The following is a 24,159-nucleotide window of genomic DNA, read 5'->3' on the forward strand; positions in this document are numbered from 1 at the left end:
CCATAAACAAAAATTTTGAACAGCTCAGAATCCTAAGTACAGCACTGCTGCTGCCTTTGCTGCACATGCAATAGCTGATTAGTTCAAATTCAGGAGAAAGGCTTACAGAATGACTGATAACTGATAAAATAGACTATTAGATTGATTGAACTATTTAAAGGCACTCTTACCTACAGTTTTCCAGCAACAGCTCATTTGTGCATATCAAGAACACCTTGATGTTGTGTCTTTTATATGAGACAAACATTCACTGTCTTAGACTCACATTTTTGCCCCTAATTCTTGAATTTATTATTTTTTTATATCTTGCAGGTCAAAGGTCATTTTTATTATCACATTTATTAAACTCTTTCAAGGTCTTCTTGCTTGTAAGTCTGGGCAGACACATAAAGTGCAACTTCATTTATCAAATTCACCTAAATCTTATCACTAAATGTCAAAAGACTTGAAGTCAGGACAACACACACTGCTTGTTCAGATTATCATGCAACTGACTTGTGAACCAGTGTGTTGGAGCAAGGTCGTATAACATTACACAATTCACAATGTGCAATTAGGCAAAAGGTCATACATACACCCTGGAGTTGGATTTTTAAGTCTATAGTCAAACATAAGAGGTGGCTGCTCTAGCCTAACAATGGCTATAGGGAGCAACTTATAGCATGTTGTATTAGGAGGCACAAGTTGAAACTTTTAATCATGCATACTCAGTCATCAGGGCTGAGCAGGTTGTGCTCAGTCTTGTCAGTTAAAGTAGAGATTTTAAAAACGTACCATTGTTATAACAAGAGTAATGGAGCTATATAGAGATGTACCCTCTCTCTGAACCCAAAATCTTCTACTGACACTAAAGGCTGTCTGACATGAAGCTGACAACAGCTGATCATATTGTTACACATTTCTCATTCAAAGTAGCTACTTAGAAGATTATGAATCATTTAGATATCATCATCTTTTGGTTATGCAGATGTCACAATATCACCTTTCCAGTACATTACCATGTGTATGCACAACTGCATGTAACTGGAAAGATGAGTAGGAAATTAATTTTCATTATAAAAGAAACCTCTTTTAAAAATAGCTATGTCTTTGTCGGGAAGAAATATTTTGTGCATGTAAACATGGTGCCTCTCGGGAATCTATGAGAGGCCCCTTGTCTCTCACAGATTCCTAAAACTCCTGCTCTGCCAGGCATCTGGATCAGTGATTGTCCTGTGAATGGAACAGAGCGACCTGCCCGGACTTGCTTGTATACCTTTGCATGCACGCAAGTCCTTAGCAACCATCATTAGGCTGTGTCCAGGCAGGAGTATCATCACACACAGAAGCACACACACCACTTCCTGATGCTGTGCCAAGATAAGTTACCATTAAAAATAACTAACTCCAGTGCTACATACAGTGTTTCCTAAATTCTGCTGACATACTGCACAGACTGGAGGTCACATGGCATGTTTATAATCAGTGTTCACTCTCTTCTTCATGAAATACACAGGTGCACTGAACCTTTATCTCAAAGTGTCTTGTACAGCAGTTTTCCATTGCCATTGGTCCCAGCCATTGCACTATTGATGCAGCCACATGGGCACAATAGGGGCATAATAGGGGATCCACATGGTTCGCCCCTCACTCGGTCAATCTCTTTCCTGAGGGAGCAAACTGCTGATCCCAGGGGTGTGAGAGGCCTGCATCAGCTAAATCTCCACAAACAAACACAGTTAACCATAGTGTTGCATGCCCAGCATGCACATGTACACAACTGTTCATAAACAAACAATACATAACTGACACAAAGAAAAAGATGATCTTTGTCCCACTCAGATCAATTTCACTCAGCAGCTCTTTTACCTTCACCGGGGCATGTCAGGAGCCACAATAGCCTTTCACACTAGCCATCCAATGACCACAATGACATCTAACTTTGAGTGCTGACTGACCACAATGGGCCTGTCTCTGCCTCAGAGCCTCTGCCTTTCTTCTGCCTGATCTCCCAGACAAAGCAGGGTTAGAGAAGTACCAATTGAGCTTGAACAATTGCAGACAAAAGACGCACTGACTTGGTGTTTGCAGCACCTCTTGCCAACTGTACCACAGTCTGGACAGCACATTGGTGGCATCACATGCAGCTATGCACAGAAAGGTTTGTAGTAATGAAAATGCATGCTTGCTTGACTGGTGCAAGACTTCCTATGATCATATGTTTTCTGTACTGTGTGTTGATTAATGGAGAATACACTTTTTTGGCCTTTTTGTCTGATCATGTGGTGCATGATCAGCCAAATGCATCTTGACCTCCAATGACCCCATCAGGTTGTGTGACATTTTATTTATGTCCATATATTTAGAGACTTCAAAAAGCAGAGATTTGTGTAATCCGTTATGATGACTGTGAGAGCAGGTGTCACTTTTTGAGTGTGGCCTCAGATCAGAGAGACAAAGACATAACCCCCACTACCACATAATCTCCCTCTCTCTCCATGCATTCATTCATCCACCTCCATCAGGGGTGCCATTCAGTCCTGGGCCAGTATTCATCCAGTTTTGGGCACCTGGCCTCCTTGGCCCTTACTGCGGGCTGCCTGCGTCCCTCGAGCGCATCACTTAGGTGCTATGAATAGACATGGGCGTATGCTCAGTGCTGTCAGCTGGGCATTGGCACGTGTGGCTCATGTCAGCACGGCTGCAGCGCAATGCTCCTCAGTGGCGTCACTGCACTGACAGCACATTCGGGTCGCCATGGAAACAGGGACGAGCACAGCTACCTCTGCCCTGACATCCATTGGCTGCTTTTACCAGACAAACTCTGATCTGTTTCTCTCTCCATCTCTCTCCATCTCTTCCCGTCTTTCTCCCTCTCCCTCTCTCATTCTGCCTTCCTTTCAGTTTCTTTCTCTTGTTTACGTGACTTATGACGCTCAACAGGGAGCTGGTGGTTTGTGATTCCATCCAGAGGGCTTTGTATTTATGAGTTTTTAAAGTCTTGTTCTAATTAAAATTTACAAGAATATAATTTTGAGGCAAAGTATATTTAGGAAAGGTCTGAGCCTTCAACTTTCCTTTGGATAATGTCTGTGTGTGTGCCTGTGGTTTCTTCACTGGTGAGTCAATGGCCAAGCAGAAGCTTCTTAAAGATTTCTGTGTACATGAAAACCGTCACGTATCTCTTCTCCTCGGACTTTGTCTCATTGCCAAATTACTTTCGGCTTTCCTTTCAGCCATCCACGCAGGCATGCGGTGGGGGAGTGACTGTCCTTAATAGAGGGGTGTATGGGTCACTGCATTTTTCACTCTGGACCGAGAGGTTTCTCAGGATAAATGAGCAGATTGCAGTGTTTGTACTTTTGCTCCATTTACCACTGTGTGTTTAATTACCTGTCATTTACTACATCAGTGAATGGGGACAGGTGTTAAGTTAAAGGAGTGGATTTGTTTTAAACCTGGGCCATTTTTCCACTCCTATAAGGTCTAAATGCTTACAAGAGAACATTATAACTGGTAACCAACAAATTGGTATAATAATACGAATAAGCTGAGAACAGCAGTTTAAAATCTCCCTCTCAGCTTTGCTTTCCTATACACAATGTGTGCACTGATATGTGATACTATGGCACTCACACGGGGAGTCATTTCTATCACTGAAGGGCATAAGTTCCTCTTCAGTGAGTTTAGAAAGAAAAAAACTGAACTGAGACTTATTGAGTCAGAACTAGTCAGTTAAACTTTAAACCGCTGTCACATTATTTTTTATGGTGCATCATCTGTATAAGATTACAAGCCTGGGGACGGGTGTACGTGGGGACACATTTACACTGAGTGACAGAACAGCTGGGGAATGTTGGGTAAAGAGGGTCAGTAGGTCACTGCTATATTGGATTCAATAAAAAAAGGTAAGTTGCTAAATCCTTTTTATTGTATAATTTCCTTTTCTTATACTTTGCTAGAGATTATAGTCCACATGCAAAATAATGTTATTTAATCAAATAAACAAAGTCAGAAAGGGATTGCACCATGCTCACCCTGGGATGCTGCCATGTGTGATTATATAGCAGAGCATTGCTGGAAATCAAGTTACCGTAACCATGATGACACAGATGGGTCATTCAAACACTAATAACAAGTACGCACATTACTTTCCAAGCAAAACAGACTTGCCTTATTTGTGGGGCACAAAATAAAGACCCTCTGGAAAAAGTTCCCTGTTAGATGTTTGTGCTGGAGTAAAATAAATTAAAAAATCAACCAATGTATATGCAGAAACCTTTCTCTGTAGCTCACTGGGACTGATTTGATTTGAATGATCAGCTTTGTTTCCTTCAAAGCTGCCCTGTGTGCGGAGGGGTGAACGCAGAGAGGGTGTAACACACTTACACACACAGACAGGGTCATGTTTCCATCACAGAGGGAATCACTTTGACTAAACCTGACTTCTTCTGGAGACCAATATTTTTCTAGACCTAACCTACCTCTGCACCAAGTATTATAAAATATATCAAATGACACTGGGAACTGTAGTAAACACAAACACATACATAAACCTAGTTTGTACATTGAATTAGTGTAACTAGATGTTTGATGGAGATGTTGATGTGATTTGAATTCAGGATTGTGCCCTGAAGAAACTCATTCATCTCTTTCATATTAACCCTATTAGCAGTCCCACTGACAGAGCACAATGATAAGGGCTGTCAGGATATTGCTGTTGTTATTGCTGTGACTATTTTTGAGACTCAATAACTCTCATTGTCTCAACAGAGGTAGAGAGGAGGGTGTTTATGTGAAAACAGTGTTCAGGAATTGGAAGATTAGAGTGAATTAATCAAAATTAAAATGTATTTTATTGTATTTTTTAGATGAAAAAACCTAAATCACTTATTCTTTAAATTGTGCTTAAACACACTGACAGACGCGGTTTGGAAAAATAAAGATGAATGTATCTTCATTTGAGTGCTGCCATCTGCACATATGGACACAGACACACATTGACATAAACACACACTCCAGCATCAGCACACCAACGTCAGACAAACCAAACAATGCCCGGTGCTAGGCAACCATGCCATCCCAGTGCAGATGGTGGCGTTTCATCATGTTTATTTTGCTCTAATGTAATGCATTTAAGTCCTGTTGCTTATCCATGCCCTCAAATGACGTTACTGGGAATACACAGGCCATACTTGTGTGTCTGTGTCTTCATTAACCCTGTGTTCACTTCCCATTTTTTTCAATGGACAAAATACATCAGACAAAACCTATAATGCTGGTGTTAAGCATGATTCAAAGATGCCCTGCTCAAGCTTGCCTGCACCTCACCTCAGAGGGGAACAGAGCACTGTTCTTTCCACAGCTCTCGTCTAGGGAGCTTGATCAGATGAAGGGAAAAAAACAAAGATATTGATGCAGCTATCTTCCTCAATTACATACTGGTATTTTTAAGGATTGCAAAACAACTCTCCTAATTTAAAAGTGGATATGTCTGGTTAGACACTATATTAATCAAACACACTTGTTACATTTAGAGTGCTTATTGGGTATAATAGGAAACAATCAAAAGTATTTACAGTCTTAAATATATGATGCTTACTTTTCACTTACACTCATATGTCTAACCATATTGTTACACTCATACACAGAGTCTCAACTTCATTTAAATTCCAGAGTCAAATCAAGAGATTTGTGAGTCAGACACTGGAAGGGTGGATTCTTCCTGGCATGGCATGTGTAGGTGTGGTTGGGTGCAGAAGCAGTAGCTATAGACGTGGGTGAATTGGCTTAGCTATGATCTCATTCATAGCAATACAACTGTTCTGCCCTGCTACACCTGTATTACACATTTTTGTGATTGTTTGCAAACTGGGTGAGTTGCAGTCTCTTCAGGTAACACAACATTCCACTTCTACTTCTTCTACATCTTCTCTTCCACTTAACTGGTTACACCCATCTGCACATTGTGCTTGTGCTTGATTGACCATGTCAATCACATGAGATATCAAAGTAGCAATATAAATCATAATAGTATTGCAGGTCCTAAGCAAGGGGCCTGTGAAGCATTCAAGCAGCCTGGCACAGGTCTTCTGCAGAGTTTACAGCACCTCATCTTCTTCTGTCCTCTCCAGTAATCCCAGGCTGACATGATAATAGATAATAGGTAGGTCATTTGACCTACTGTGTTCATGTCTCCACAGCAGTGGTAGTTTTTGTGTATGTGGGTGTATAGTACAAACTCCCTCTTCCATTTGTGTGCATTTATAATGGGAGATCTATTTATACAGCGTGTCTGCAGGAGCTGGTTTCCTGATTGCTTCATCAGAGAGCTGGTCTGTCTGTGGCAGCAGGCTGGAGGGGCTTTAGATTCCTCATCCCCCCTGGTGAGGCTGTACCCCAGAAAGCTTAGTGACACAGGCCTAGGCAGCTGCCACAAGGCTGGATGGGACAGGGATAAATTGCTCTTTCTCCACCAGAATAATGAAGTAACACACAAACCAACAGATTAAAGGATATCCATGGTGTGTGGTGCTCACGCAAACACACACAGACAGATGTTCAAGTCACATGTTGAAGTCACAACTAGCCTTGATGGTGAACTTGCACTGCATTCCACGATCTGGGCTTGGTCAAAACCCATAAACAGTTTGGGCTGTACACTGAACAAACTTGTATTGTTCCTTCAGAGACACAGTTAGACCAGTTACAAGACCTGATAAGTTGTGCTACTTACTGCCTAGCAGAGAACCGCCTACTACTAAACAACAACAAAACAGAAAGTCTTGTCTTGTCAAACCCAGGATCAAACGGAAGGACACACATTACTCAGATTTCAACTTCTTTTCATCATCTTTACTTCTTTCCCCATTAAATATAGGATTGATTTTAACATTTTAACCTTAATGTTTAGAGCTTTAAATGGGCTAGCCCCCCAGTACGTCACAGATATGCTGGTGTGTTACTCCTCTGGCCGCACTCTCCGATCCTCTCACCAATACCTCCTTAAGGTTCCAAAAACCCGGCTTAAAACCCAGGGAGACCGATCCTTTCAGGCAGTGGCTCCCAGGCTTTGGAACCCCCTGCCCCTCTCTATCCGTGTGGCCGACTCTGTTGATTCTTTTAAACGGCAGCTGAAAACACTTTCAAGCTTTGAGTTAACTGGGTTTTTTTGTGTTTATTGTTGTGTTTATTTCATTTTAACATGTTCTTTCTGTTTTAATTGCACTTTGTGAAGCACATATTGTGAAATGTGCTCTATAAATAAAGGTTACTTACTTACTTTCTTGTCTTGTCGGTTATTCTCCGTCATTAATAATAATTTGAAACACTAAACAAAAAGCAGGTGCATCCTGTCAGGGCTTCTCTGAGGGGGGTAGGTCAGGGGTTTCCTCTGTGGTTTATTACATTCTCATTAATAAAAGAAGTGTCTACTAGTAAATGCGAGTGGAAGAATTATGACTTGACACACATGCATATCTGAGAACATATTGATGTTTGATCTACCCAACATTGTGTGCTCAGTTGTGTGTAACACCTAAGAGCAAACTGTTGATGATTATTTTGACACAGCATGAGTGGCCCTCGGGCTGTGTACTGGGGACTAGAGAGTCACACAGTGTTATTGACTTTTTTTTTTAGCATGGAATATATCACCACTGTTGTTTTTCTCTGTGTTGCTCTCAGAAATGCGATGTTGTATTCTGCTTGTCTTCTGCCAGCCCTTTCCTCAGCACGTCCGGCTTTGTACTTTGTACTGTGCGTGTGATGTGGTGCTTTTGCTCATGTATTACTTTTGACCAACCTTTCCCTTCCTCTGCACTGTTCCAGCAGTTATGTAATCTCAGCGTCCATGTCATCTGGGACCTCATATTGACAGTTCAGTCCTTGACTGACCCTTTTTCCAGACAGTGTAGTGGGTCAGTGCATACAGCCTGGAAGAATGACACAACCCTGCATGCAATAAAATCATAGATTTTATAGAACAGGATGTGTGTTCATGCTACCGCAGTGCATGTTTATACTTTATGTGTGACCCGGCCAAATCATTAACATGTCAGTCAGTTGGTAACAAATTTAGGCTACATACCTTGCCATGTGTGTGGGTTCAAAACAGTCTTGTCAGCTGATGTTATGTGACCAATGTTGACTGCAAACCAGAAAAGATTTAATACATGCTTAGCCTTCGGCTGGCAAGCAACCTACAATTCCTCGCTGACCTGATTCTTCTTATCTTGTCACGATAAGGTGGGATTATGATACCTGGCTGCCTGACATGAACTAAAAAACACTCATGTGACCTGTGGTTATCAAAAATAGCACAAAACCAATACAGCTGAGTTTGCAAGAGTTGTTTTGAGTAAAAGTAGTTATAGCCCATCTGAAAACATAGAAAACATTATCTTTTGTGGACTTTGCATTCTGCTTTCCTGCTGTTGTAAAACATTGATTATAGAAAGGGGATCTTTGTTCCAATTTGTAGGAAGCAGCAAGACTTTCTGTTTCTACTGCCCTCACTGAACCCCTGTTTACTAAATTAAGACAAACACACGATGAGGAAAAAACACATAACACATCCTAGATCCACTTGGAAAACAAGTAAATCTGGATGTCTTACACTGTGAAATAAATAAATAAAACTGAATGTATAAAAGTAAATATAGTGTCACTGAGGAAGAGGACAGAAAGATAAGAAATTAACTAAGAGGAAATGAATTTTGACCTGAGATGTTTCAATATTTTCTAGCTGATAATGTGATAACATGTGTCCTGTGACCTTTGCACCACTGCCTAACTGCAATGTGGAGTTTCTGTGATGGTCTGTCGTCAGTTCGTTCCCTTTAAGTTAGCTCCATCCTGCCTCCTACTGAACTCTGCTTGTACAACACATTCATTGCAATTTAACCAATAGCACCATCTACTGTTAAATATGTGAAGTTCAAAAATAAAACTCTGCTTTCTTTACAAAATATTTAATGGTGCTATAAACACAACCACTTACAGCTACCTCCACACTTCATTGTATACAAAAATGTTGCTTTTGCATTATTTTGCTGAATGCTAATCTCATAATCATGGTAGACATACAGACAGTAACACCTTAAAATGCCTCTTCTAAATTACACATCATTTACATAACATTCAAACACTTAGCTTTGATGAACACGAAGTCCTATGACTGTACATAGCGGATAATCTCACTTAGGTCATAGCCTGTCACTGCGAACGCATATCCATCGCCGTCACAGAACTTGGCGCCACAGATTTGTGTATCTGTCACACATTCGTTATGCAAATGGGCAATCTAAAAACAGAGAAAAACACACAGTCATGGTCTAGTAACCCTAGAGGGCAATAAATTGCCTGAGAAAACAATCACTGTATTCTGTCCTAAGACCCATTACCTCCACACTGTTGGTTTCTGGGGTCATGGTCAGGTGCCACACCCTGACCAGAGAATCCTCAGCAGCAGAGAGAAGCTAAAACACACAGAATTATTAAGTGACATGACATTTGCATACAAAAAGTACATGGTAACTATCAGAACTTGCTTTAGACCTCAGAACTAGTTTTGTCTTTAATGAAACTCAATAAATCATGAAATAAAATGTGTTCATACAACTCACCAGTCCAGAAAAAGGAGCAATGTCAAGTGAGTATATCCAGCGAGCATGAGCGTTGACTTCAGCATGCAGAATTCCCGTCACCGCCTCGTAGAGCCGGATCTGGCCTGTTCCATAACCTGCCACCACTGTACCTTTCCACAGCTTGACGGATGAGCAGCTCATACTGACCGCAGCAGGGATAACCAGGGAGTAAAGAGGCAAGATAGTGGTTATTGGATTAGAGACAAAGGAAAAAATCACTGTAAATTAGAGTAGATAAGAAGAACAATGTTTGAAGAGGAAGAGAGAGAGACAGTGGGTAGAGACGTGCTTAAGAGGGTGATGTATCTTCACCACAGCTTACACTGTCATACCTTACTTGAGCTCAGTTTTACATTACATTGAAAAACACAAAACTAATTCAATCAACTTCTTACTCAAAACCAGGGATTTTGTTGAGCAGCTGAAATTCCTCCCCAGACTTCCACACACACAGGTTGCCCACATCATCTGCAGTGACCAGATTAGCTATGCACTCCTGAAGGGACAGAAACAGGTGATAGGATTATGAAGTATTATATAAAGAAATAATCATTGTTCTACAATTGTAATTCATGGAAGTATTTGGGTAATGGGTTTTTTATACTAAGATAGAAAATGCAGGCAAACACTAATCCTTCAGTACCTGGCTGCCAGAACACTCCGAGGCCATATCAGTGATGGACTCACTGTGTTCATGCAGGACCTCAGACAGGGTAATATTACTTCCTTTACTGGGAATATCAAAGACCAGCATCGCACCAGATGAAACACCTAATGAAAAAGACAACACACAGTAGAGTTTTTCTCTTTTTTCAGCAATATGGATGAAGAAATATATTTTACTCAGTACTTACCCACACATATATAATTCTCCCAAACGCCTGATATCCCTCGAGCAAACACTGCTTGCTCTGGGACAGAAATACATTTGTGAGTTGTGTTCTAAAAAATGCATATTTTAATGCATATTTTATTGTCATGCTAACAGATGAGATTTTTTTTTACCTGTAGGTGTTTCTGGAGTTTCCAGTGCATGCCAGTACACCATGATGGAGCCATCAGATTCATACATCTTAAACAAACAGATATAAAAGTTAAGGGCTGCAAGTAGTCACAGAAATGTTAGTTGATACAGTCGACAATGGGGACTCCACCACACTCAGTAGCAGGCCTTCTCAAATGTGGCGGCCACAGCCACTGACAGCAGGGAATAGCAAACAAACTCACTTGGATGCCTTTCTGAGAGGTCACCACCAGCAGGTCACGAGATGTCAGGACACAAAATGCAGCCTGTTACCAGAAAAACATGATGTTTATGATGCATAGAATTCCAGATAAAAGAAAATAAGACAATGCTAAAAACCAAAAAACACCAACTGATGTGTTCCAGGTTTGAAATTCTTTATTTATTGTCTGTGATATGATCATAGCAGCGTTAAATAAGGGATTTAAATGCCAATGCCTATATACAGCACTGTGCATTCAGTGCATTTCTTACAAATAAAACCTGGGATATGCAGGATTTGCACTTGTAGTTCCTCAGGCACCACTGTGATATCCTATCTCACCTGTGCGGTGCGTAAATTAGAGAAAAAGAAGGTCACACTGTGGCCTGACCTGCATGATGAGAGATGTGCTTGTGGCAACATTTGGCTCTTTGGATTGCAGCTGACGATGGGAGTAGTTGAGGCCGTCCCAGGACGCGCTGACCATGTTCACCACGTTAGCATGGACCACCGTGAAGTAGGTGAGGCGCCTCGGAGCGATGCGCAGCACGCAAAGGTTGTTGTACAGCGCGGATGCGCTATTTTTAATCTGGATGCTCTTTTCTTTGTGATACATCTTCGAGTTCTCACTTAACGATTAGACTTGTTGGACAGGGTGTGATACTGCGTCAGTCTAAAAGAAGAAAATAAGCAGATTCAACTACTGTATTAAAACCAACTTTGCTAATCAGCCTACCCTTATTTCCCAGAAAATGCTAAAGCTAACATCAGCAGCAAGCTAGATGTGTTAGCGCAGTCGGCTGCATGACTACAAGTAAAAGAGGACAGCGTTACTTCCTGTGACACTCTGCACATACCCTTGCTGCTTCTGTTCACTGAAAAACAGGCTCTGCCTCCATTCGTGCTGTCGTGGACGGTTATTTCATTATGCGCTAAACAGGAACGAAGCACTGCTCTGTTAGCAATTGGATTATGCGTCCTCGGCAGCCATAGAGACAACGTACTTCTACGTAATACGTCATCTGCATGTCCTCGGTTGCGTAGCAACCACAGGTCTTGGCCAAGCTGAAGCTACAAGCAGAAAAACGAATGAGTTTGGATTCATTTACCCACCTTCTGATTGTTCAAAGGTAAAGTTATTAACGTGTTGTGGTCCAGTGATGACTTGGTTAGGTCATCCTAACCGTCTATACCGACAGTTGTTGGCGTGTGTGCTCGTGTGTATTAGACACATATTTGGGTGCAGCTAACTTTACTATTGAACATGGATCCAGAGTCAGCCTCCACTGAACCGAGAATCTCTAAAACAGGATATACAGGAGCATGAGCTGCTGGCAGGGACTTACTAGCAGTGACTTGTGTACAGGCATCAGGTGCTCTATCTTTCTATCTTTCTTTTATTCTTTATCAAAATGACCCCACCTAGATATTGAGACAGTTCATTGTGTACTTTTACTTTACTTTTACTTGATGGATACAATAAGCTCTTTTTTATTTGATTTGATCATTTTTGTTTCTTTCCTGTCAATCATATTCATATTTCACAGAATCTGAGCCAAGATGCCGGGCACTGCACCCAGGTCCAGGAGTAAAAAGAAAAAAATTAAGCCTACTGTCCAGGAGACCCCACCTCCAGGACAGGACCTTGAAACAAAGGATGTTATCCCTGATGGTCAAACGCAGGATCAGACTGACCAACCAGATCCATCGATCCAGGAGGATATAAAGGAGCTGATAAAGGAGCTCAAGGAAGAAATTCAGAACAAGGTCATGGAAGGCTGTTTTAAAGTGGACATTAAAAGACAGGTAAAACTGAAAAGGCATATAACTTTTTTATTTGGATCTTGAAATCAATGTTAACATAATATCGCAGACTGATACATGTGTCCTATATGTTGCCTTTAAGCTTGTACCTTACACCGCATCCTGGACCAAGAGATACTTACAGTGCCAAATCATGTGCATAGATGAAGGAGAGGGACCTGAGGAATTAGCTGAAACAGAAGACTTGGAGCCTGTTCCAGTAACTATAGATTCCTGGGCTCAAGGATGTGTGCCTGTTGTAACTGCTACCCATCGACTTCATCGCGCCGCACAACTGGTGCTCTTGATATTTCTCTTTGTCTACTTTTAAAATCTCAACTGAGAATGTGTGTATCTGTATTCATATTTATTATTATTATTTAACAGGAGGCTGACACTGGCCCAATCCCAGTACAAACAGAGCCAAAAATTGACCGCCAGTGTAATGTTGTGGCCCAAACAAACACTTCTCCAAAGCAAGATGGAAAAGAAGTGAGTCCCAGAAGACCGGTCCCTGATAAGAACTGTAAAGTACCGACTCCTTGCCCTCCTCCAAAAACTGTCAGGAGGAAAAAACTGCAAGTTACTTTACCTTCCCAGCAACTTCCAGATAAATTCCTGCCACCCCTGCCCTGCTCACCAGAAATGAAGGTTATGGAGGTAGAGAGGAAAAGTACAGGCCACTCTGTTTTTAACAACATCACTAAGTCGTTAAATCAGAGGAAAAAGGAGAGCCTACTAAAGCTTAATCAGCCCTCCTTGCCTCAACATTGTGTTTTTCCTCAGTATGAGATTGTGGATAGCATCTGCCTACAGTTCAACTCCAAGAGGAGACCAAGCATACAACCCAGAGCAGAAGCAGGAAAAAACAAGCAGCCAACTGCGAGGACAGTGTCCTCACTAAAGCTGCCAACATGCTCCAAGGAGCAGCTGGAGAAGTGTCACAACAGAAATAAGTGTGATGCTGGTCTGAGGAAATCGTTTCCCTCTGGACACAGAGAGGGACAACTGGATTTATCTGGGCCTCTGAGGATGGACAAATTGGTATTGGCCAAAGGTGTTTCTTTGTTGGATCCTGAGACAGTTGAAATTAGCCCTCTCAAATGTAACCATCCCTCCCGATCTCCGAAGCTGAGATTAATAAAGGGTGATGCAGCTGCCCCACTGTTTTCATTTGAGCAGGTTACCACAGGTCCACCACCTCAGGTCACCCCATTGTTTCACTCTAAGAGCTGTGACATCTGACCAAAAGATTTAGCTATACATACACATTATGTTTAGATTAAAATACTTTTATTTTTTTATGCCAATTAAATAGAATAATGTTTTGACAACCACTTTGTATATCTATGAAAACATGTATCAGGTCTACTAGTCAACATGTGTTGTCTTTTCCTTGATTAAATTTGAATCACCTTCTTTTGGATTCTCACATGTAAGAGATCCTAATTAAGATGTAGGAACAATACTCAGATGTAATAATGAAATCATAGTGCTAAAACTATGCATGTGTGTGTTTGTAACTTTGATGTAATGGCATTGTAAGTTTATCGCTGCATTCGGAGCTTCTTGTCTAGTCCTATGGACATAATGTATAATTGTATAAAAGTCTGTGTGTTGCTTACAGCCACACTACCATGAACATGCCTGATCACAGACCTGGGTAATACTTTAATGCAAGCCCAGCTTAGTTGTTTAAAGAAATTGACAAAAATAATGAATGCAACATTTGCTTTTAGTTAAATGTGGCTAATAAATACTGCAGCTTGTTTGAATTCAATTCAATTCAATTCAATTTTCAATTCAGTTTTATTTATATAGCGCATATTACAATCAGACATTGTCTCAAAGCGCTTTACAGGAACCCCCCTAAGAGCACTGTGGCAAGGAAAAACTCCCTTTAAGAGGAAGAAACCTTGAGCAGGACCCGTCAACTTAAGGGGGAACCAGTCCTGCCGCTAGTCAGAGAGGATGAGGGAGAGAGAGAGAGAGAGAGAGAGAGAGGATGAAGGAGAAAGAGAGAGAGGGAGAGAGGAGCAAACATGATACAGTACAGAGCAAACATGACAGCAAGATGAAACAGTGATTATATTGTAATAGATATCTATATATATCGTCGGTCCATAAGTAGGAATAGTAATTTGATAGTAAAGATGAGCAGCAGGGGCTAGTGAAGTCGATGAGCACAGGAGAGACTGCAGGTCAGTATGCAGGTCTTGAGACCTGCAAAGAGAGAGAGCGAGAGCGAGGCACAGAACTACAAGGAAGACAGTTAACACAGATTATGAGACGATATTACCCAGTATGATCCAGACTAAGGAGAGTGGAGGAGAGGTCAGAGGGTGTTCAGAGGATCGTGTTTGTGCCCCCCGACAACGTAGAGCAAGAGAGACTTCACGGGCCGGACTGCAGGTCATCATCCAGGTCTTGAGACCAGTGTGAGCCAGACTAAGGAGAGAAAAGGAGAGGTAAGAGGGAAACTGCTCAGTGGATCATGTTTGTGCCCCTGACAGCGTAGGCCTAGAGCAGCATAGCTGTGCTACACACTAGGTCTAAGGCTAACTGTACGCCTTACTAAACAGAAAAGTTTTAAGTCTAGTCTTAAAGGTGGAGGCAGTGTCTGCCTCTCGGACCCAGATTGGTAACTGGTTCCATAATAGCGGTGCCTGATAGCTGAAAGCTCGTCCTCCCATTCTACTTCTATGAATCCTAGGAACTACTAGTAAACCTGCACTCAGAGATCTGAGTGTCCTATTAGGAACATATGGTACAATCAGGTCCTGCAGATACAATGGAGCAAGTCCATGAAGAGCCTTGTAGGTTAGAAGAAGGATCTTGAAGTGTATTCAAGATCCTCCTTGTTTGGACAGGTGAATTGAGCATTAAGCATTGAACAATACGTATAGATATAGATATATGTATAGATACACTACAATGACTATTGTGAATAAACAGCATTTTAAACAGACTGGATTTGTTTGATGGATGTATTCTGATTTGATGTCATTTTTTGAGCTGTGTTTCTTTTTCACTCCTATGTTTTCTTTGCCCTCTTGTTTTCTCCTTTGTTGTTTGTTAATGTACTCATTCATCCAGGTCATAGTCATGTCTAAGAGTTTCTTCTTTTTTTCCATTTCTTCAAGATTCTTTCTACAGTTAATTATTAGATACTGTAAAAAATCCACAGTATAATATTGTTTATGACCTGTCCAGGGTGTACCCCGCCTCTCACCTGTAGATAGCTGGAATAGGCTCCAGGCCCCCATGACGGGTGGGTTACTAGAAGATGGATGGATGGATGTTATATTCTGTTATATCGTTCCACACATTAAACTGCAAAAGAGAAGGAGTAGGAGTACAATAATCAGTCAAAGCCTGTACTTGTTAAAACAGTGAGCATGCTATTTTAAATTTATAGCAGATCTGAATAGTAAAACTATCAATAGGGCTTCAGGGAGGTCTTTATTTAACATTTTAAAAAAGATTTACAAAACATTCAAACAAGTACAGCAGTGCCACAGGCTGATTGCCTCCATGTCACACTGCATTGATGCAGGACTTCATGCAAGAGGAACACCAATCAAATATTAAGTGCACATACATGAATATACCTTTCAGGGCAATAGAAAGGCAATATTTCTGTTGGGCTCGTGTTTTTTGAGATACTAAATTTTGGGTTTTCATAATAATCACAATAAAAAAAATGTTTTGAAATCTATATAATATATAGAAGTTTCACTTTTTCAACTCCTGAAATATATTACATTTTTTCATAATATTCTAAGTTATTGAGATGCACCTTTATTTGTGCATCACCTCGGTATGTCTTGGGTCTCATTTTTTTTGACAATGTGTAGTTTACTAGAAAATATTTTGTGTTATGTGTAGAAGTAGGTTGTGTGGACGGAAAATATACCAAGCAAGACATGACACTCATGTATTTGTCTTGTTGTTGATTACCTGTGTTCTGTGTGACTGTTTTGAGGTTGTACTGCCCACATGTGGAAAAGGAGAGGAGCTCTTTTCTCTGCATTTCACTGCCTTAGGTGAAAGGGGAGGTCTTAATTTTATTTAAGTTAAAGTTAATTTTATTTATATAAAAGGTCTGCCCCATTTCTTTTTCTTTTTTTGAGCTTTTCTCCATTTTACCAAATTTATTTCATATTTATTATTGCACATTTATGTCCCCCTAAAAGAAGCCAATATACTTACCCATCACTTCCTGGGATTAAACATGAACTATCCAAGAGCAGCACACATTAACTGAATAAAAAAGGAAAACATTTAATCATAAAACACCCACACATGGTACCACAATGCAAAATGATGCAGAAAAACAGACAATTTTGTAACAAACCGTCTTGTGATGAAACTGAAAGGAAACATGGGGGAGGGGGTAATGTTTCTCTGAGTTTAACATGGTGTCAAAAGTAAAACACAATGCACATCACCACCATCTGCCTGCAGATGACACATTTAAAAATCGAATCAGTAATTTCACTAAACAGTGACCTTAACGCACTTTTTACTGTGGTGTAAAGGACAAGCCCATACCCGAGTCACAGGCCTTAACATGTCAACTTGGAAATGGCGATATCAATAACAAAACATATCATAAAAAATAAACACAGAACTTAAAATACTGAACATTAGCCTACTTTACCTTTGTATTTTGAGTACAGATGCTGACAGCGTTCTATTCTATGCATCTATAGTTGAACATGTAGGTCCCTGAGACTTGAGCTTCCAATGGCTGGGTGTCCACTAACAGAAAGCAACAGATAATGCCATTATGATACAGTAGCTGCTCTGTTGATCACTCTTTTATATTGCTGTCAGCTGTGAGAAAGTAGGCTAAAGTTTCAGTGTCTACTCACCCCAGAGACACACAAAGCATCATCAACATACGCACAAATCTAAACGTAGCAGAGGTCACAGTTGTGAAGAATTACCAAATGGACTTTTAAATGGTAACTGAGAAAAGAACACAATGGTCTGATTTAGCAGTGGTACAGTTCAGCTGGAATCTACACATATAACTCTACTTGACATAACACGTGTCAAATATTATTGCTTTGACTAAATGATAGTGAAACAAAGAAATATTTTACACAGGGACGACAGAAATGCTGCCTTGTAAGCCCACCGAAGTACTTACTGTTAGAACAAAGGAAAACATCTGGACCTTAGTGTGAATGAAAGATCAAACAGGCAGATGTTCAGCCAGCACCAATACAATAAAGACAGCCCTGCCCACTGTGTGTCGGAGGTCATACATGTACAGTATACCTCCGCAGTGAACAGACTGTTTATAAGTCCACAAGTCATTTTTACAGAAGCGTTTACTATGCCTAACGATTCATTCACTGGCTGAAGTCTGTTGAGCTTTTGCAGAGAACAGTGAGTCCAAACTCCACCCATTTTATATTCCATGCCAGTGAGGCACATACTTCAGGTCAACCAGGCCCATCAAGTTTACATGAATGTGCAAGCAGATTGGTATAAGTGAGTTAAATGTTCTAAACATTTCCAACTTCAAAAAGTATTATAGATATTTATCTGCCTGGAGGACCTCCGCAGAGCTCAGGGGACATACAGATGGCTACAAGACTAACTGTTAAGTCAGTTAATGAAGGCAAATAAAGAAGAACTTAATGTTTCAGGCAAGATTTTGATATGGACCCTCGAAAACTATGTTATGTAAGAGTGGCCACTTCCTCTGATTATCCTCATAGGTACGCTCCAACTCATAACGGCACAGATCCTCTATCATCCTACCATAGCAGAGAAAACAATTTAATGATCTGAGGGGATGAGAAAATATTTTGGTCATCAAAATGCTCATGTATACCAATATGGGTGCTTCAGAAAAAACTCCACGTCATGTACATGTAAAAAGGCCACAAAAGCAGGCCTGAAGAGGTCCAGTGAGATGCAGCTCAGTCTAATGAAATGATATCTGATATGCTGCTTTCAGTCCCGCCAGCGCCCCCGACTCCTCCTGTGATGACCCGGGTCTCGTGCATGGAGCTAGGAGTGTGGGCGTTGGTTTCATAGTGGCTGCTGGATGAGGAGACCAGAGCTGAACTGCTGCTGGCTGTAGATGCACTTTGCATGCTGCTCGTCAGATTATCCAAAAACATCGGAGGGCGATAGTGCTGAGCAGGAAAAACAAGTTGGTCAGGATTAACTTTATTTACTGTCAAGTTGCAATTTCAACAGTATTTTTAGTCATAAAGTCAATGTCACAACAAGCAACAGCAAGCTTATTTCAGATTATGGGTCAAACGTTTCTGTGGTCATACCTGGGGATCTGCTTGAATTAAGGAAAACAAATCCAGACCTTTAAAATAGAAAAGCAGAGAAAATATTACATGGTTAACATTAACTTGTGCATAATGTAGATGGACATTTTGTGTAGTTCACTCACTCTGCATGTCGGTAGGGATGGTGGCCAGGGTGGATGGGTGGAAGGGGACTGCATAGTCAGCAAGTGTGGAGGTCAGATACGCTGGGTCCAGTGCCTGGACGTTTGACACGCGCACAGTGGGCTGGTAGGCCAACACGCTGAGGGAAAGCAGCAAACTGTTAGCATGCTTAAAGCTAACACATTAAGAAGCTTATACAAGCTCCAGGTCTCATCATTCTAGTAGAAAGCAAAATTAAGCTTTGCTCACCCCTTTGGATGCATCTCTTCGTTCTTGGAAATGTAAACACAGCGTTTCTTCAGTGGAGGGTCAGTGTCTTCTTCATCAGAGGAGGAGCTTTCCAGGGTCAAGTCAATCACATCTGCCTTCTTGGTGGTACTTGGATCAGTGGAATGGGGAACAACTGAGAGCTGGCGCAAAGGAGCTGAGGCAAAAAAAAGAAGTTTAAAGGATATGATCTGTCTTATTTTTTTTTTTAATTATATCCAAGAAAACAATTATGTTTTCTACTGTCAATGTAAACTTTAAAACAAACTACCGGTAAATACAATTGTCCTTTTTTTAAGCTCAAATATGATTTCTATAAATTCACACATTTCAAAACTTGCCCTGGTGTCAAGATGATGTACTTACTCTCAATTTTAGGAACTGATTGTGAGGGGACCTTAACAGCTTCTTTCTTTGGTCTCATGGGGCACCATGTTCCATCCTCCTGGAACTTGATTTCATCCACATCCGAGCAGTCATTCAGGATCTCCAAAAATAAACTAAGTACAGAGTGACACACTTAAATCACTGGTACACAATAATTGCACACTAATTCATTACACAATCGCATCTCCAGCATATCATATGCCTGATTAGTAATTTCTTTAACTAACCCGTCAATGATGAGGCTTTCGTATGTAGCCTTTTTGTCACACACTGGACAGATCCAGGTAGGCTTCTTCTCATTCATCTGCAGGTAGAGTGCAGCGTCAAAACACTGCAGATGAGAACAGGTCACTGCTCTACATGGCACAGTCAGTCGCATCTTACCAAGCTGAAAGACAAAACATATCTGAAGTCAGCCTTCACAGAGGAATGGAAAAACAGATCCCATACACACTGCTGCGGTTGGTACACAAAGTACAAGAGCATGGGATCAGAAATAGTCACATGATAAGGATGCATGACCCCTGACAGAATTCCATAACAAAACTGAAATAGTTGATCACATACTACTATATGAATTACAGCCAATATAAGTTTATCATAATATCTGGTGTATGTGCCAAAATACACTTTTTGATTTAATTTAATAGCAGTAGGTTACAATATATTTAGCACAAACACACAAAAACACATCACTACTTTGTAAAGATGATCTTTTTACCGGGCACATAAGTGATACTCGAAGGCTTGTGGTTGCAATCTCACTGTCTGGATCTGCTGTCAGCTTCTCTTTAACTGGAACACAGAGAGCAGAAGAAAATATTTTTTGAAAACCCAATTGAAAAGAAACCTTATTCCTCAATGAAGGCAGCCAACAGGAACACACTACAAAGGCTTTCGATTAAACAAATGCTTTTAATTACACTGATGTCCATATAGGAGAGATAGCACTGGTTTCCAAAATTGCAATTAAAGACACCTAATTTTTTAGCTATACATTTCTATTGGAGTACATGCTGTGAGAAATTAGTTTTCTGTAGTAGTAAACAGCACATGTAGAGAAACTAATTATTTGTGAAACCTGTTCTTCCTGAGTAACCTGCTTTCTTGTGTGCATAAAAATATGCTGCTGAGTACTTTTCAGGCCTGTGAGAACACAGCATAAAAACTGCTGCTCTTTTAGAGCACAGGTCTGACATGTAATTCCATAGTGTTTTCATGTAAGGTTACTTAGTGCTCTGGAGTGGTCTGGGTTTCGGATGCCCTTCATCCTCAGCCTCTGCAGAAGCAGTGGTGATGTCAGCTGCCTCACCAGGTACACAGACATGGAATAGGTCTGAAAAAATGTGAAACACCTTTTGATAATCAACACTAACATAAATGTTTCCTAAATATATGAATAACTCAACTATAAGAGAGAGTTCCAAATATTTTTTACTCACTTTTCCAATTTCTGGTGCCCATGTGACTGAAATCTGATTGGGTACTGCAGATGACAGTCTGACAAGAGAGGTAATGTTTAGGGGTCTTCCGGGTCTCTTCTGTTCCACACCATTTTTTGGTGGTGGTGCATAACCCTAAAAGGATAAACTGCTTAGTTAGTGTCTCATTGGTACAATAATTAACATGAATTCACTTAAAATAAGAACTTACTGGTAATGGAAAAAGTTTCCCATTGACCTTTATACAAAGACTGTTGGGGTAATTGTCCTCTTGAGGGCAGCTTGTCTCTGATAAGCAGAACCTGACAACACAATAAGAAAAAAACATTTTGGATCTTGTATAAGCTACATGCAAAACTTCATACAGAGTACTGACCTCAACATCTTAGGGTTAAGGCGAGATTACATGGATAAAGGAAAAAAACATTAAATGCATAACTTCTGTAGGCGTTTACATATATACAGGTTAGACAACTCACCTCAGCTGAATTTGAACCATGTAATCCCTTCTGCCACCTGGTAAAAAGTCTCTGTAAACAAACAAGGTTAATTAATTTCCTACTATAACATGTAAATGTGAACTGGTATGAAAATAAAGTTCTGTGAAAAACAATGTTTGTTACAGAAACTGTCAAATAACATACCTAATGAAAAAACACCTACCGTGAAATGCATACTTCTCGAACTTGCTGTGGTGTCAGGGCAAAGACAAAATACTTTTCTTGGTGGTACCTCTGCGCAGTACTCACTCCTGCAAGCACAAATAATTCATTTTCACTAACTTTAGAAAGTGTTTTAGTTTAAAACTGGTACCTTGGCTTGTATGAACACAATGAATGCATTGAGAAGTTTGTTTTTTATTGGTAAAAATATAGATAATCAAGCGCATAAAAGAGGAAAACATGTGACAGACCCAAGCTTGAAGGTTTGATTAAAACATCCAGCACATCATAGAAGGGCAGGGACTTCATCTGAACATCAGGGTGGACGGGGGGGATGAGGGGGGCCGGCTGCTGAATATTCATGCTGGTTTCGATGTGGTGCCACACAGCTGTTTTACCAGTCAACAAGGTGAAGTTGTCTGTGTTACAGGACTGAGCCCTGATAACAATGACAACAATATTGAATATAGTTAGACCTAATCAGCAGAGAGCAACAGTAACTTTTTGTGACTCTCATCAATCAATGGCACAGGAAAAACATTGGTGATAGGCACTGATACCGAACAGCAGCAACAACAAAACACACAAGAGAAGCTCAATCAATATTTTTTACTTCCATAACTTTTGATGACTTAAATTAGATCCCAGGGCTTTAAAGTAAGATTATACATTTTAATTTCCTCTCTTTTCTATGATTGTGGGGATCCAGGAGGAGCATCAAATGTTTATTCACTGTTCACAACTGACAACAGCGGGTGCCTCTTGTGATCTGCTCATCTGCAGTATAACACATTATCATTGACCTAGTATTCTGCTTATTCCTATAACAGTAACCTGATGATATGCCACTATGCTGGCTGTGTTTTTGTCCAACCGAGGGGCAGGGGCGGGTCTTCAGCTCATAAGCATTCATGTCAGCTGTTATTCCAGTACACAACAGAACTACCCGTTTATTATCGAGGCCCACGCTTTACAGGACTTGTCACAGACTAAGCACACAATCACAAAATAAGAAGCTAACGTAAACAATTATCACATCAGACTCAATCTCGATATTTTATACGGAACAAATTAATTCAGATCAAATTAATTCAGATCTGAATTATCGCATTAAAATGTTCTTTACAGACATTATAAAGAGTACATTATTGAATAAACTCAGCGCAGTTTCGTGAAATTATCATATTTAGGAGCCTCGCGTTAACTGGGTGTATCCTCGTGGTATTAGCGATCTGTTGTTGTTTTCCTACATGAACACTGATGTCGCTTTAAGATTTAAACAAATTAAAACTCGTACCTGCTCAGATAATTACAGCTTTATTACGTAGGAGGCAACATTGTTACAACAACAATCTGTTTTCAAATACTTTCCAGATAATAATAGACCTATCAGCGACTGGCTATTTAGAAACTGTTAGCATTAATGCTAAATGCTGAAACGTAAACGATCTGATTTGATAATGTACATGTTTGCCTTGCAGTGTCCTCACAGTCCAACAACTGGCACCACGTGTTAACTTATATACTCGCTGCAATTCATGGTTGCATGTTGTTTTGTTGACGGACGTCAGTGACAATCGGTGTTTTTCTTTTCGCTTACCCGAGACTCTCCATTCTCCGCCATCTTGTTGTTCCGGTCATTCCGCCCAGCGCGACTACTTCCAGGTGACTTGCCGTGGACGTCCACTACTGTGCTGTATGTGTGTGACCCTCATCAACAAAAAAGTGACTTTACCCCAGCATCTTGGTTTCATAAAAAACACAGTTTTCCAACTTAACATATGAAAAATGTTTATATTTTTATCTGTGACACTGGTTCATAATAGGGTATTGTAAATTACTGAAAACGTCACCTGATAAAGTAAATAGTAGAAGTTTTGCATAATTATATTCACTGTACACTGTTACAAATAACGTAATGTTTCACCCTGCACATGTGATCTGTTTTGTAGTCTCATTACCTGCTGCCACTCACCAAAATATGAACATTTTTAAAATCCATACAATAAGTCTTATTGTATATTGTTTACCCATAAGAAATAAGATAATAAATAAGAACCCATTAAATCATTCTACATAATTTTAGTTTGTGAATTTATGCACAAGGCAATATTTGTTAACCTCCCACAAAGAACCCACAGCTATGCTGCAGCAATATCCTTTATCCTACAAACCAGTAGCCACATCATATCTTCTTCTTCCTCCCCTGGCTGCTGTTATAGCAGGATGACAAATTACAAGCACTACTAGGTGCCCGGTCCCTTATAGCTGACAGTGTAAGCCAGCAGAAAGAGAGAAAACATTTAATCAGTGAGAAA

The 24,159-nt window shown here is 40.4% G+C and overlaps 2 protein-coding genes across 3 annotated transcripts; both read right to left on the minus strand.

The window, feature by feature from the left end:
- Nucleotides 1-8,935: 8,935 nt before the first annotated feature.
- wdr54 (WD repeat domain 54) lies at nucleotides 8,936-11,849 on the minus strand. Its single transcript, XM_028414736.1, has 10 exons — nucleotides 11,710-11,849; nucleotides 11,244-11,525; nucleotides 10,854-10,916; nucleotides 10,632-10,698; nucleotides 10,481-10,537; nucleotides 10,270-10,397; nucleotides 10,022-10,122; nucleotides 9,606-9,768; nucleotides 9,384-9,458; nucleotides 8,936-9,283 (listed from the first exon to the last, which is right to left on the minus strand). Exons 2-10 carry the CDS (start codon nucleotides 11,466-11,468, stop codon nucleotides 9,152-9,154), a joined length of 1,011 nt encoding a protein of 336 aa, XP_028270537.1. The 5' UTR covers nucleotides 11,469-11,525; nucleotides 11,710-11,849; the 3' UTR covers nucleotides 8,936-9,151.
- A 3,222-nt stretch (nucleotides 11,850-15,071) lies between these two features.
- On the minus strand, nucleotides 15,072-23,535 carry pias2 (protein inhibitor of activated STAT, 2). 2 transcript variants are annotated; one of them, XR_003671287.1, is made up of 17 exons: nucleotides 23,442-23,535; nucleotides 22,093-22,280; nucleotides 21,843-21,930; nucleotides 21,659-21,709; nucleotides 21,391-21,481; nucleotides 21,180-21,314; nucleotides 20,968-21,073; nucleotides 20,459-20,532; nucleotides 19,965-20,125; nucleotides 19,717-19,850; nucleotides 19,333-19,507; nucleotides 19,086-19,222; nucleotides 18,961-18,998; nucleotides 17,319-18,813; nucleotides 16,868-16,918; nucleotides 15,888-15,988; nucleotides 15,072-15,103 (listed from the first exon to the last, which is right to left on the minus strand). XR_003671287.1 is itself a non-coding variant. In XM_028414958.1 (14 exons), the coding sequence occupies exons 1-14, from the start codon at nucleotides 23,480-23,482 to the stop codon at nucleotides 18,595-18,597; spliced, it is 1,638 nt and encodes a 545-aa protein (XP_028270759.1). In that variant the 5' UTR covers nucleotides 23,483-23,535; the 3' UTR covers nucleotides 16,915-18,594. The 2 variants fall into 2 exon arrangements, 1 of the variants encoding a protein (XP_028270759.1); XM_028414958.1 differs by lacking the exons at nucleotides 15,072-15,103; nucleotides 15,888-15,988 and having other exon boundaries at nucleotides 16,915-18,813.
- Between the last annotated feature and the right edge of the window lie 624 nt (nucleotides 23,536-24,159).

The sequence above is a fragment of the Parambassis ranga genome, chromosome 9, assembly GCF_900634625.1.
Source record: "Parambassis ranga chromosome 9, fParRan2.1, whole genome shotgun sequence".
Classification (NCBI taxonomy): Eukaryota; Metazoa; Chordata; class Actinopteri; family Ambassidae; genus Parambassis; species Parambassis ranga.

What these genes read in the sequence shown, in the direction of transcription:
- wdr54 (XM_028414736.1), bottom strand. Translation starts at nt 11,468, where the DNA reads ATGTATCACAAAGAAAAGAGCATCCAGATTAAAAATAGCGCATCCGCG. An exon ending in CCTCTCAGAAAGGCATCCAA is followed by an intron (nt 10,699 to 10,853) that starts GTGAGTTTGTTT and finishes TGTTTGTTTAAG; the next exon opens with ATGTATGAATCTGATGGCTC. An exon ending in CGGAGTGTTCTGGCAGCCAG is followed by an intron (nt 10,123 to 10,269) that starts GTACTGAAGGAT and finishes CTGTCCCTTCAG; the next exon opens with GAGTGCATAGCTAATCTGGT.
- pias2 (XM_028414958.1), bottom strand. Translation starts at nt 23,482, where the DNA reads ATGACCGGAACAACAAGATGGCGGAGAATGGAGAGTCTCGG. An exon ending in ATCAGTTCCTAAAATTGAGA is followed by an intron (nt 19,508 to 19,716) that starts GTAAGTACATCA and finishes TTTTTGCCTCAG; the next exon opens with CTCCTTTGCGCCAGCTCTCA. An exon ending in GAAGAGATGCATCCAAAGGG is followed by an intron (nt 19,223 to 19,332) that starts GTGAGCAAAGCT and finishes GCTTTCCCTCAG; the next exon opens with CGTGTTGGCCTACCAGCCCA.